Below are 13341 nucleotides of genomic sequence, written 5' to 3'. Positions count from 1 at the left end.
TGCTTAAAGAGTCAGCTCTCTGTGATCACATAGAGAACTATGCATTTTGTATAATATGTATTGGGCTGGTTACTGTTTCACTAAATAGCATCTATCGCTTCCAAAGCTAGAGAGAAGTAGGCCAGCAGTTTCACTGCTAACAAATGGACAAGTTATTATCACCGTGTGGAACATCTTGTTAGGAATAAAATACCTGTTTTGTACTTTTATTGGTATCTGACTTTTTAACTTCATGGGCAGGATTTGGCTTTGAGGATCAGTCAAATAAGTCCCCAGTAACTGATGCAAATAAATAATATATAGACCTTGAATCTATCTTGGAATCCCCAGTGGTAGTAAAGTGTTTTTGAAGAATCGGAAGATAGGTTCCACTGGGATGAAAAGAAAACGTGTTAGGCTTTACTTTTTAAAATACAGTGGCCCAGCCTGGCCAACATGGCAAAACGTCATCTCTACTAAAAATAAAAAAAATTAGCTGGGCATGGTGGCGCATACCTGTAGTCCCAGGTACTTAGGAGGCCGAGGCAGGAGAATCCCCTGAACCCAGGAGGTGGAGGTTGCAGTGAGCAGAGATCAAGCCACTGCACTCCAGCCTGGGCAACAGAGCGAGACCCCGTCTCAAAAAAAAAAAAAAAAGGCAATGTAAGTTATATTTCAGTGCAGCTAATGTTGAAAAATGCAAGGGCACCTCAAATACATCATGCTAAGGGAAGCCAGACCACAAAAGATTACATAGTATATACTTCCATTCATATATCCAGAAAAGGCAAATCCATAAGAGACAAGAACAGATTGGTGGTTTCCAGGGGCTGGGAGGAGAAGGAGGGAATGGGGAGGGACTGCTAATGGGCCTAGGGCCTCTTTCTGGGGTGACGAAAATGCTCCAGAACTAGATAGAGATGGTGGTGGCACAACATTGTAGAATGCATTAAATGCCAATTAATTGCTCACTTTAAAAAGGTAGGCCAGACGCAGTGGCCCATGCCTGTAGTCCCAGCATTTTGGGAGGCCGAGGCAGGTAGATCACTTGAGGTTAAGAGTTCGAAACCAGCCTGGCCAACATGGTGAAACCCCGTGTTTATTAAAAATACGAAAAAATGGCCGGGCGCGGTGGCTTACGTAAGTCTGTAATCCCAGCACTTTGGGAGACCGAGGCAGATGGCTCACCCGAAGTCGGGAGTTGGAGACCAGCCTGACCAACGTGGAGAAACCCTGTCTCTACTAAAAATACAAAATTAGCCAGGCGTGGTGGTGCATGCCTGTAATGCTAGCTACTCAGGAGGCTGAAGCAGGAGAATTGCTTGAACTCAGGAGGCGGAGGTTGCGGTGAGCCGAGATTGCGCCATTACACTCCAGCCTGGGCAACAAGAGCGAAACTCCATCTCAAAAAAAACAACAAAAAAATTAGCCTGGTATGGTGGCGGGCACCTGTAATCCCAGTTACTTGGGAGGCTGAGGCAGGAGAATTGCTTGAACCCCGGAGGTAGAGGTTGCAGTGAGCCAAGAACGCACCACTGCACTCCAGCCTGGGGGACAGCGAGACTCCATCTCAAATAAATAAATAAATAAATAAATAAATAAATAAATAAATAAATAAAATGGTTAATTATGTTGTGTGGACTTCACCTCAATAACAAAAATGCAAGGGCAGGGATTTTGTGTGTATCAGTTTTATACCTCTTAGCATCTATAATGGTGCCTAGCAAATAGTAGGTATTTAATAAATACTTGGATAAACAGATGGCGCTTAAAAATATACAAGTTTATTTATATCCATGTTGCCTTCCGTGCTTTTCTGTGATTATACTGGATGACTATTCATATAGCATTCAGGTCTAAACTGCTTTCCTGATTTTTTTTTTTTTCTTTCTTTCTGCAGATAGAAGATGGTGAGATTTTTGCAAGTATTAACCAGAAGGACGGTATGGTCAGTTTCCATGATAACCCTGAAAAATATAATAACCCAGCCATGCTTCATAACATTGATCAGGAGGTAAACATGAATGTCAGGTTTTTATTTTTTTAATTGATGGTTGAGATGTATTTGAAAATTGCTCCTATGTTCCAGGATAATTTTAGTTTTAAGTACAGGTAGTTCCCAGTCTGTGAACATCTTAGTTACTAGAAAGTTAGTTTCAAAATGGGCTGCTTAAGGAGAATTGCTTGAACCCTGGGGACGGGTTACAGTGAGCCGAAATTGTGCCACTGTCCTCCACCTTGGGTGACAGAGCAAGACTCTGTCTCAAGAAAAGCAGCAACAACAACAAAAGAAACCCAGAATGGGCTGCTTAAAACTCTTCCAGGCCGGGTGTGGTGGCTCATGCCTGTAATCCCAACACTATGGGAGGCTGAGGTGGGTGGATCACCTGAGGTCAGGAGTTCAAGCCCAGCCTGCCCAACATGGCAAAACCCCGTCTCTACTAAAAAAAATAAAAAATCAGCCGGGTGTGGTGGTGCACGCCTGTAATCCCAGCTACTCTGGAGGCTGAGGCAGGAAAATCTCTTAGAACCTGGGAGGCAGATGTTACAGTAAGCTGAGATCATGCCACTGCACTCCAGCCTGGGCAACAGAGGGAGACTCTGTCTCAAAAAAACAAAACTCTCTCAGATTGTATGGCTGTAAATAAATGGTGGGTTAGATATCCCAGCTAGCTCATCAAAACCTCCCTTAACTGTGAAAACACTTAAAGGACCTAGTATAACTTTATCTATTCGCAGCTGCCACTTACAACATAGAGCCTTATGTTTTTGCTGAAATGTCTGTGGAGTTCCAGGTTGGGAGATTAGGAAACATCTCTCCCTATGTGAGAAGCAGAGTCGGGGTGGCTGGAGGAGAAGAGCAAAGCCCTCCCTGACGGTCCCCTTTAGGCAACAGCCTGGCTACAGCTGCAGCAGTCACCTCTGTGTCTCCTGAGGGCATGCTGCCCCTGATTCTGGGGGCTGAACGGGGAGTTTTGTGGGTGGTCTGTGTTTCTTACCTCTGAGCAGGGAAGTGAACCGAATATTAAATCTCAGAAAACTATGTTTTTTTGTAACTAATTTGATGGCAAAATGTCACCTGAAATGGTGTCTAGTCTTCATGTATCTCAGTGTGAATATACTCCAGTTTCACTGCAAAAGATACTATGTGTTTGATTATGAGGTTTGCCTAGATCCTGCTGGGTGGGATATTGGGTATTATATGATAGATGTATTAGCTTTCTGAGTCCAAAATACTCTGGCTCCAAAACCCATGTGGCCCCAGGGGTTTCACATCAAGAGATTGTGAACCTATAGCACCCTTGTGAACAGTGTAAGTTAGAAAGGATGCAGCTGACCTAAACCGCCGCTGACCACCTTCTAATGTGCCTGTCATGCAGATGCTGAAGTGCATTGAGCTGGATGAGCGGCTGAAAGCCATGGACCAGGAGATCACAGTGAACCCTCAGTTTGTACAAAAGGTGATGAGGGTTCCCTTATTATAAGAAGTAGGCTGGGTGGAGAAGGAGGGGTGTTGTCACATCAGGCACAGGAACTAAGTTTCAGGTTATTAAATATTTCTTGAAAACCTTACCAGTATGGTCATGGAGAAATACTAGTTGAGAGCATTTTCAAATGATGGCCTGGAAGTACACTTAGGGATGCTTAGGGTGGTTCCTGGAATTGCCTGCCCTTGTTCACAGGGGGCTTTGTTCTGGGAGGGACAGGGTAACTGGTGTGCTTATTGGGCTGCCGGGGAACCCTTGATAAAAGCAAACATAAATACATAACTTCACTTTACCTTTACAGAGTATGGGCTCACAAGAAGATGATTCAGGAAACAAACCATCCAGTTATTCTTGAAACTAACATCCATCCTGAGCTAAACAAGAGAAACTACCATCTTGGCCAGTGACAAGTGTTCGGAGGGCAGCAGAGAGGACCAAGCCTGTGTCACCTGGAGACTAAGAAATTAAGTTTTGTTTTGACATCTTCAGTCCTGTGTGCTTTCAGAAAACCATTCTCTCTGCAAAGAAAGGAAACAGATTTGCAAACTTTAAAGTCTGTCGTGGATTTATTTATCCTCAGATTATTGTTACTGCATTAAATCTACCTTTTTGTTTTAAGTTGCTTGAACATTAATGTGTCTTCTGTATCACTTTTTTCTCCTCTGAAGTTTTTAATAAGCACATTCATTGTGAACAGAAATAGCTGGAATTTAGGAATTTTTGGAAGATTTGGATCTGAAAGGTTTTTATTTATTGACAAATTTGTATCTACAAAAAAATCTAAAAGTTGTAATCAGTGTCTTCAGAAAATAAAAAGAAAAGAAAAGAAAGGCCAGACAGACACAGTGGCTCACACCTGTAATATCCTAGCACTTTGGGAGGCCGAGGCAGGATTGCTTGAGGCCAGGAATTCAGACCACCTTGGCCAACATAGTGAGACCCTGTCTCTGTTTACAAAAAAAAAAAAGGGTAGGAGCGTCCTTGAGGCATAAGCTAATTTTTAAAATTAAAATTAACGCATATTAGTGAGAGTATGAGTTGTGGATTATGAGATGCCATTGGTGCTTCACTTTTTTTTCTTTTTTTTTTTAAGAGACAGGGTCTCTGTCACCCAGGCTGCAGTGCAATGGTGCCATCATGGCTTACCTAAACTTCCCAGGCTCAGCTGATTCTCCTACCTCAGCTTCCTAAGTAGCTGGGACTACAGGCGAGCACCACCACAGCCAGCCTTTTTTTTTTTTTTTTTTTTTTTTGTAGAGATGGGGTTTTGCCGTGTTATCCAGGTGGTGTCAAAAGCACTTTACAACCTTTAGTGGGCGCTACACTTTTGTAGTCTTGAAAATGGCTTTTCTCCCCCTCTCAACTTACAGTTTTTAAGAGACAAATGGCAGGCTTTCCCACTTTTTCTTGTCAAAGCATATCAGGTAAACTGATAGTTGCATTTTGATTATGTTCAGGGCCTCTCCTGTCACAGGAATTTGGACTAGGATTTACTGATTTAGCCCTGGAATAGTGTGGAGCAGAATAAAGTGTGGTCAGGTTAAAACACATCAAATTTGGTCCTTAAAAAAATCTCTCTCACTACAAACATTCAGTTCTTAAAATGTTTCAAGTTGTCTGGTAAGGCACATTTTCATTATTTAAAAAAGAAACCTCAGCTGTGTGCAGTGGCTTATGCCTGTAATCCCAGCACTTTGGGAGGCCAAGGCAGGTGATCACCTGGGTCAGTAGTTTGAGACCAGCCTGGGCAATATGGTGAAACCCCATCTCTACTAAAAATACAAAAAATGAGCTGGGCATGGTGGTGGGTGCCCGTAATTTCAGCTACTCAGGAGGCTGAGGCAGGAGAATCGCTTGAACCCGGGAGGTGGAGGTTGCAGTGAGCCAAGATCATGCCACTGCAATCCAGCCTGGGTGACAACAGCAAGACTCTATTAAAAAAAAAAAAAGAAAAGAAACCTCATGAGTCACATAAAAAGTTACCCTAATAGAGTCCACACTTAGGCTTTGGAGGTCATATGGCCTATTGTAACTGTGGCCATTTTAGTAGTAAAACTTTATTTATAAAAAGTAGGCAGTGGCCAGGCATGGTGGCTCATGCCTGTAATCCCAGCACTTTGGGAGGCCAAGGCGGGTGGATCACCTGAGGTCGGGAGTTTGAGACCAGCCTGACCAACATGGTGAAACGCAGTCTCTACTAAAAATACAAAAATTAGCTGGGTGTGGTGGCAGGCGCCTGTAATCTCAGCTACTCAGGAGGCTGAGGCAGGAGAATCGCTTGAACCCGGGAGGTGGAGGTTGTGGTGAGCCAAGATCACGCCATTGCACTCCAGCCTGGGCGACAACAGCAAAACTCCATCTCAAAAAAAAAAAAAAAAAGGTAGTCAGCAGGCTAGGTCTGACCTGAAGTCTGTAGTTTGCTGACCTATCAACTAAACTGTCAAATTCTCTAGCACTTGAATTAGGACTATTTGTGGGTTGCATCCCTTTCACTTGTTTACGTATACCTGCACTTAGGAAACAAAATATTTAATGGGAAATGATCTTTTATCTGTGTAATGAATTATAGACCCGGTTTTATTTTTAAAAAACAATTAGCTTCTCATTTATCTGGATCTGAAATCAAAATCACTTAGAATGTGTCTGTGAACTGCTAGTACTTGTCAGTCGTGACTATATAAGTGAAAAGTAACTCTACTGTGAGCTGCTAATGATGTGGATGCTATTATAATTTTTTACCCAAGGTGGATTCATTAAAATACTGCATTTTTTGGAAACTTGAACTGAAAGGGGATATGTTATTTAGAACCTTGTCCTAGTACCTGCAAACCCTGAGTCTGTTTGAGGGGAGGGCTGGTCACAATCGTTTCAGCTTTGAATCCCCTGTTCTGTGTTCTGCTTTGTGATTCTTGGGCTAGACCTCTGCAAACCAGCAGGAAGGGGATTAGAGCTTGGGGGAGAAAGTGACAGGCTCCCTGCATCTGCCTCTGTTGAGCAGCATGGTCCAGGCAAGTCTGCTTCCAGTGTGCAGTTTCCCCCATGCTCCTAGAATCAGCCTCAGCACAGCCCCTTAGAGATAAAGGGGCCCAGGAGGCAGGCCTCCCCCATCTTCCCACTGTGCCCTCCTTCAGAATTTTAAATTCTATTCATCCCAATCTTTTCCCTTTGTTCCCCAACCCTTAAGGGGTGGTATCTGCTCACTGTAGCTACTACCTCAGTGAGACTCCTGAATTTTTTTTTTTGAGATGGAGTCTCCTCTGTAGCCCAGGGTGGAGTGAAGTGGTGTGATCTCGGCTCACTGCAACCTCCACCTCCTGGTTTAAGCAATTCTCCTGCCTCAGCCTCCCTAGTAGCTGGGATTACAGGCACCCACCACCATGTCTAGCTAACTTTTGCATTTTACTAGAGACAGGGTTTTGCCATGTTGTCCTGGCCAGGCTCAAACTCCTGACCTCAAGCAATCCACCCACCTTGGCCTCCCAAAGTGCTGGGCTCACAGGCGTTAAGCCACCGCACCCAGCCGATTTTTTTTTGTTTCTTTTACAGCAGTACTTTTATTTTTCCTTACACAATGACGTGTTGCTGGGGCCTGATGTTCTCACATAACAGTAAAAAAAACAAAATGTGTTGTCATCTCAAAGAATCGAGAATTGAGTACAAGAAAACCCTACATAAATTAAAGGGATGAATACATTTACAGGTGAAAATACAAACTGCTTCCAACTCAAGACAAGTAGCAGCTCATGGTGTTCTGGCATGAAAACATCAGCTAAGAGAGGAAACTTGGTCCTATGGCTTGGACTTTTCCAACCCTGATAGACTGGCAAGACAGAAACAATTGGTTCAGGAGCCCTTACCAGGCTCTACAGCAGAACACTCTGCCCTGACACATTAATACACTGCACAGATCGGAGACTGCTGGCCACACAGACTCACCAAACCACTGACCTGTCTTCCACAAGCCAGTTCTTAACCTCAGCCACGAAGTGACCAAGCCACACGTACTAAGGGTTGAAATCAAAGATGTATAGGGCATTACACAAATACCAAGGAGAACAGCTAACTTGAATACAAGGTCAAAATCAGCAACAAGTTTTACAATACAGTGCTGATATCAGATACAAACCTTAAGGACAAACTTCTTTCAAAGGCTTATTCCAGTTTCGTGAGGGTAGTATGAGGTGTATGCATTTGCCAGGGGCAAATTTTTTTTTTTCTTTTGAGACGGAGTTTCGCTCTGTTGCCCAGGCTGGAGTGCAGTGGCACGATCTCGTCTCACTGCAAGCTCCACCTCTCAGGTTCACACCATTCTTCTGCCTCAGCCTCCAGAGTAGCTGGGACTACAGGCACCCTCTACCACACCCGGCTAATTTTTTTGTATTTTTAGTAGAGATGGGGTTTCACCGTGCTAGCCAGGATGGTCTTGATCTCCTGACCTCGTGATCTGCCCACCTTGGCCTCCCAAAGTGCTGGGATTACAGGCGTGAGCCACCACGCCCGGCCTCCAAGGGCAAATTTATACTCTGGAATTAACCCATGCAGTAAATACTACTCATCGGCTCACAGTCCGTTTAAAAGCGTTTGTGGTGGATGATGGAGGGGCCTGACTCATCTTACTCCTGCTTGCTGATCCACATCTGCTGGAAGGTAGACAGTGAGGCCAGGATGGAACTGCCGATCCACACCGAGTACCTGTGCTTGGGGCGGGGCACAATGATCTTGATCTTCGTGGTGCTGGGCACCAGGGCAGTCATATCCTTCTGCATCCTGTCAGGATGCCCCAGTACATGGTGGTGCCACCAGACAGCACGTGTTGGCATATAAGTCTTTGCAGATGTCCACATCACACTTCATGATGGAGTTGAAGGTGGTCTTGTGGATGCTGCAACATTCCATGCCCAGGAAGGAAGGCTGGAACAGTGCCTCCAGACAATGGAACTGCTCGTTGCCAATGGCGATGACCTGGCCATGGGCACCTCACAGCTATTCTCCAGGGAGGAGGAGGAGGTTGCGGCGGTGGCCATCTCCTGCTCGAAGGGCAACACAGCTTCTCCTTGTCACGCATGATCTCCCGCTCGGCCGTGGTGATCAAGCTGTAGCCGAGCTTGGTGAGGATTTTCATGGGGTAGTCAGGTCCTGGCCAGCCAGGTCCAGACACAGGATGCCATGGGGGAGGGTACAGCCCTTGTAGATGGGCACCATGTGGATGACCCCATCTCCAGAGTCCAGGACAATGCCAGTGGTGTGCCCAGAGGTGTAGAGGGACAGCATGGCCTGGATGGCCACGTACATGGCCCAGGTGTTAAAGGTCTCAAACATGATCTGAGTTATCTTCTCTCTGTTGACCTTGGGGTTCAGGGGGGCCTTGGTCAGCAGCACTAGGTGCTCCTCTGGGGCCACGTGCAGCTCACTGCAGAAGGTGTGGTGCCAGATCTTCTCCATGTCATCTGTATTAGTCCATTTTTGCGCTGCTGATAAAGACACACCTGAGACTGGACAATTTACAAAAGAAAGAGGCCTAATGGACTTACAGTTCCAGGTGGCTGGGGAGGCCTCACAGTCATGGTGGGAGGCAAGTCACGTCTTACACGAATGGCAGCAGGCAAAGAGAGAGAGAGCTTGTGCAGGGAAACTCCCATTTTAAAAACCGTCAGATCGGCCAGGCACGGTGGCTCACGCCTGTAATCCCAGCACTTTGTTTGGGAGGCCGATGCAGGCAGATCATGACGTCAGGAAATTGAAACCATCCTAGCTAACATGGTAAAACCCTGTCTCTACTAAAAATATGAAAAATTAGCCGGGCGTAGTGGCACCTGCCTGTAGTCCCAGCTACTCAGGAGGCTGAAGCAGAAGAATCACTTGAATCCCGGAGGCGGAGCTTGCAGTGAGCCAAGATCGCACCACTGCGCTCCAGCCTGGGTGACAGAGTGAGACTCCATCTCAAAAAAAAAAACACAAAACAAAATATGAAGTTTTGGGTTTGTAAGTCCTAAGTTTCTGGGTTCCAACCTGAACTGGTACCCACTTTGTGGAAGGTTATGTTATTTGGACCTAAGTCTGAGCAGTTGCAAAGGGGCCAGAGAAAATAAATGACTAGGTAAATCAGGTATCTGTGAATAAGAAAATGTGATGGCTATCATTGTAAGTAACTGAATTACTTAATGATAGTGAACAAAGAAAATCCTATCTGTATCCTTTCCTAACATCAAAGGCTGAAATCAGAGAACTTTAATTGCAAAAAGCATTTAATAAGTCTGAATCCATAGGCTGGCTCTATAGTTGATTGTTAGACAAAAATGTCAACACATGGTATTTAATAGGCACCTAGTAGTAGATTAAAACACAAAAGGCATAGCAGATGAATTCTAATTGGTGGAGAGAGGTTAATTTTTAAAAGCTTACAGAAATTGCTATGGTAAGAAATATTAAATTAATCCTAATGGCCTTTATTGAACCACTAATAACTCATACCTCGCAACTGACTGGATGCCTTATGTGCAGAGTTGATTGTCTAATTACCTAAAACCTGAACTTAGAAACTGTGCATGGGCTAGGCCGGGCGCAGTGGCTCACGCCTGTAATCCCAGCACTTTGGGAGGCCGAGGCAGGCAGATCGCGAGCATCCTGGCTAACACAGTGAAACCCCGTCTCTACTAAAGATACAAAAAATTAGCCGGGCCTGGTGGCAGACGCCTGTAGTCCCAGCTACTCAGGAGGCTGAGGCAGGAGAATGGCATGAACCCTGGGGACAGAGCTTTCAGTGAGCAGACATGGCGCCACTGCACTCCAGCCTGGGCAACAGAGCAAGACTCCGTCTCAAAAAAAGAAAAAAAAAAAAAGAGAAAGAAAGAAATCGTGCATGGGCTGGGTGCAGTGGCTCACTCCTGTTATCCCAGCACTTTGGGAGGGCAGATCACAAGGTCAGCAGTTCGAGACCAGCCTGACCAACATGGTGAAACCCCTGTCTCTACTAAAAACACAAAAGTTAGCTGAGCCTGGTAGCATGCGCCTGTAGTCCCAGTTACTCGGGAGGCTGAGGCAGGAGAAGTGCTTGAACCCGGGAGGAGGAGGTTGCAGTGAGCGAAGATCACGCCACTGTACTCCAACCTAGTGACAGAGTGAGACTCCGTCTCAAAAAAAAAAAAAAGAAATTGTGCATTTATCTCACCTTCTGAAATGTTACTCATTGCTTGCTGCCTTTCAGCAGCTGGCCAGACTCCTAAACTGTTCAAAACATCTAAAAACGGAATGTTTTCTCAGTTGCTGGAAGAAACAAAAACTTAGATCATTATTTTTATAACAGGGAATCAATTATAGTAACTTGAAAATATGAGATGTGATTAAAAATATTAAATTGAAATGCTTACAAATGAAATACACCCCTTCTTCCTGAAACTGGAAACTAAGAGTCATTGACATGTGGTTTGACTGAAAGATAAAGCCCAGCTGTATCCTACAGCTACATCAGAGCCCCTGTGGCTAAGGGTACATATAAAAAACTCTAAAACAAATTTCTGAATAAGATGTGACTTTTCCCTACCACTTGGCTCTATGGTCCTGGCAACTGATGCCTTGGAAGTGATTGATCAGTTTGGATACTCAGCTATAATGAAGCCTCTTGGTTTAGCAGTAGTAAGAAGGCAGAAAAGCATCAGAAAACCTTAATTCTGATTGAGCCTATTTCAGTGGTGGAAAAAAATCTTAATTCTGATTGAACCTGTTTCAGTGGTGGAAAAAACACATGCTGGATTGTGTATGCATGCTAGGCAGTAACATATCCAGAGCTTCTGGAATCATTTCATACAATTTCCATTATGGGATAGAAGCTTTGAGATTAGCATTGCATTTCATTTGGTTGTGAATTGTTGAACATTATTGGTATCTGTGCTTTCTGAACATTACTGCTGAGTTTCAATTATCTTTCCCATGAGAATGGGCACATTTTCCGACTTCTAAGATGTCCCTTTTGTTGCATGTCCTTGAAAGTTTTTATACCCCATAAGAGCCCAATTTAAATAACCTTTGGTACAATTCACTGAGGCAAAGATTTGGCAGTTGTTAATTTTTTTTTTTTAAGATTTATAGGTTTATTTAAGAAAGTACCTCCAAAAGAGGTAGGTGGCTGAAGCCAGTGGTGTTGGGAAAGATGTTAATGGCCTAAATTGAGACCAGCTGTGGTAAATGCACATTGACTTTTACTGAAAATACACTAGTTGAATAACCTTCCGCCATTAGCCCATCACCATGGATAAGGATAATCTGAGCAAGGTGGTGATCTCCACTAACAAACTGAAAAAGGTAATTCCTGGAATTAAAGTTACAAGGTGAAAAAAACCTTGTTCTTGACTTAAAAATCTCATTAGCAAACATTAGTTTCAAGAACTTGAACCCGGGAGGTGGAGGTAGCAGTGAGCCGAGATCGGGCCACTGCACTCCAGCCTGGGAGACATAGCAAGACTCCGTCTCTAAAATAAAATAAAGTAAAATCACCCTGTAACTTACTACCTCCTCATAAATTAAGTTTGCGCTGTCCAACAGCAAGAGGAATTCGCTTGATAAGAATAATTAAACACATAAAGGCAATGCCTAACCTCGTAACGCCACCCCATATTCCTTAATCTTTACCAAGCCACTATAAGACGGCAGAAAACACAAGCTGCACTTTCGTTCTTTTCTCGTGTCCCGTTTTCAACAGACCATGGATTTTTTTTTTTTTTTTTTAGATGGAGTATCGCTCTGTGCCAGGCTGGAGTGCAGTGGCACGATCTCAGCTCACTGCAACCTCTGCCTCCCGGGTTTAAGCAATTCTCCTGCCTCAGCCACCCGAGTAGCTGGGACTACAGGCGTGTGCCACCACGCCCAGCTAATTTTTTTTGTATTCTTAGTAGAGAGGGGGTTTCACCTGTTGGCCAGGATGGTCTCAATCTCTTTACCTCGTAATCCGCACACCTCGGCCTCCCAAAGTGTTGGGATTACAGGCGTGAGCCACCGCGCCCGACCAGAACATGGAAATTTAAAGAGAAAAAAATAAGTGACCTCTGATTTCAAAAACACAACCACCCACTTTTCTATTCTATTCCTGGTGAGCACATTCTGGAGACTCTGGGGCAACCATAGCCTCCGCCGCGGCGGAAGGCTCCAGGGCGGCCACACCTCAGGGGGCAGCGCGCGCAGGCGGGTCAGGCTCTGATTCCCATCTCTCTCCGGTCTTCACTGGAAGGACCCACGCTACATCACAAACTAATGGCTTTACAATTAACTTCTAAGTAGCTAAATTTAGTAATGGGTGCTCAAGTTTTAAAAAATATTATTCAGGCCGGGCGCGGTGGCTCACGCCTCTAATCCCAGCACTTTGGGAGGCCGAGGCTGGTGGATCACCTGAGGTTAGGAGTTCAAGACCAGCCTGGCCAACAGGGTGAAACCCCGTCTCTGCAAAAATACAAAAAATTAGCCAGGCGTGGTGGCGGACGCCTGTAGTCCCCAGCTACTCGGGAGGCTGAGGCAGGAGAATCGCTTGAACCCGGGAAGCGGAGGTTGCAGTAAGGCGAGGTCGCGCCACTGGACTCCAGCCTGGGCAACAAGAGCGAAAGCGAAACTCTGTCTCAAAAAAAGAATATTATTCAAAAACTGATTTTCACGTTTTTAAAAAAGACCCACTGAGGGAGGAAGACCGAATCCCACACATGCGCGCGCACAGCGGTTCCGAGTTCTGCAACCAACCTCCCACGGGCGCCGGGCCTTCTCCGCGTCACGTGACGGCCGTCTCCCGCACCTTCCATACTCTCAATGTAGGGAGAGGACGGGTTCCATCAGCAATTTAATAAAAACCATTGGTGAAGCAAAAAAAAAAAAAGCCTGCCAACCTCTTATAACG

General features: G+C 45.0%; 1 protein-coding gene and 1 pseudogene across 10 annotated transcripts in view; one reads left to right on the top strand and one right to left on the bottom strand.

Moving 5' to 3' along the window:
• COPS3 (COP9 signalosome subunit 3) overlaps window positions 1-4085 on the top strand; it is a 35406-nt gene extending 31321 nt beyond the window's left edge. For all 10 annotated transcript variants that reach the window (XM_031011024.3, XM_055386013.2, XM_055386011.2 and 7 more), the window contains 3 exons: window positions 1880-1993; window positions 3360-3440; window positions 3769-4085. In XM_031011024.3, the coding sequence (XP_030866884.1) occupies window positions 1880-1993; window positions 3360-3440; window positions 3769-3822 (249 nt within the window). In that variant the 3' untranslated portion in view covers window positions 3823-4085. The remainder of the gene's footprint in view (window positions 1-1879; window positions 1994-3359; window positions 3441-3768) is intronic.
• On the bottom strand, window positions 3743-10654 carry LOC101142988 (actin-like; annotated as a pseudogene).
• Window positions 10655-13341: the final 2687 nt, after the last annotated feature.

This window comes from Gorilla gorilla, chromosome 4 (genome assembly GCF_029281585.2).
Source record: "Gorilla gorilla gorilla isolate KB3781 chromosome 4, NHGRI_mGorGor1-v2.1_pri, whole genome shotgun sequence".
Taxonomy (NCBI): domain Eukaryota; kingdom Metazoa; phylum Chordata; class Mammalia; order Primates; family Hominidae; genus Gorilla; species Gorilla gorilla.
This window is presented reverse-complemented; position numbering and strand designations above follow the sequence as displayed.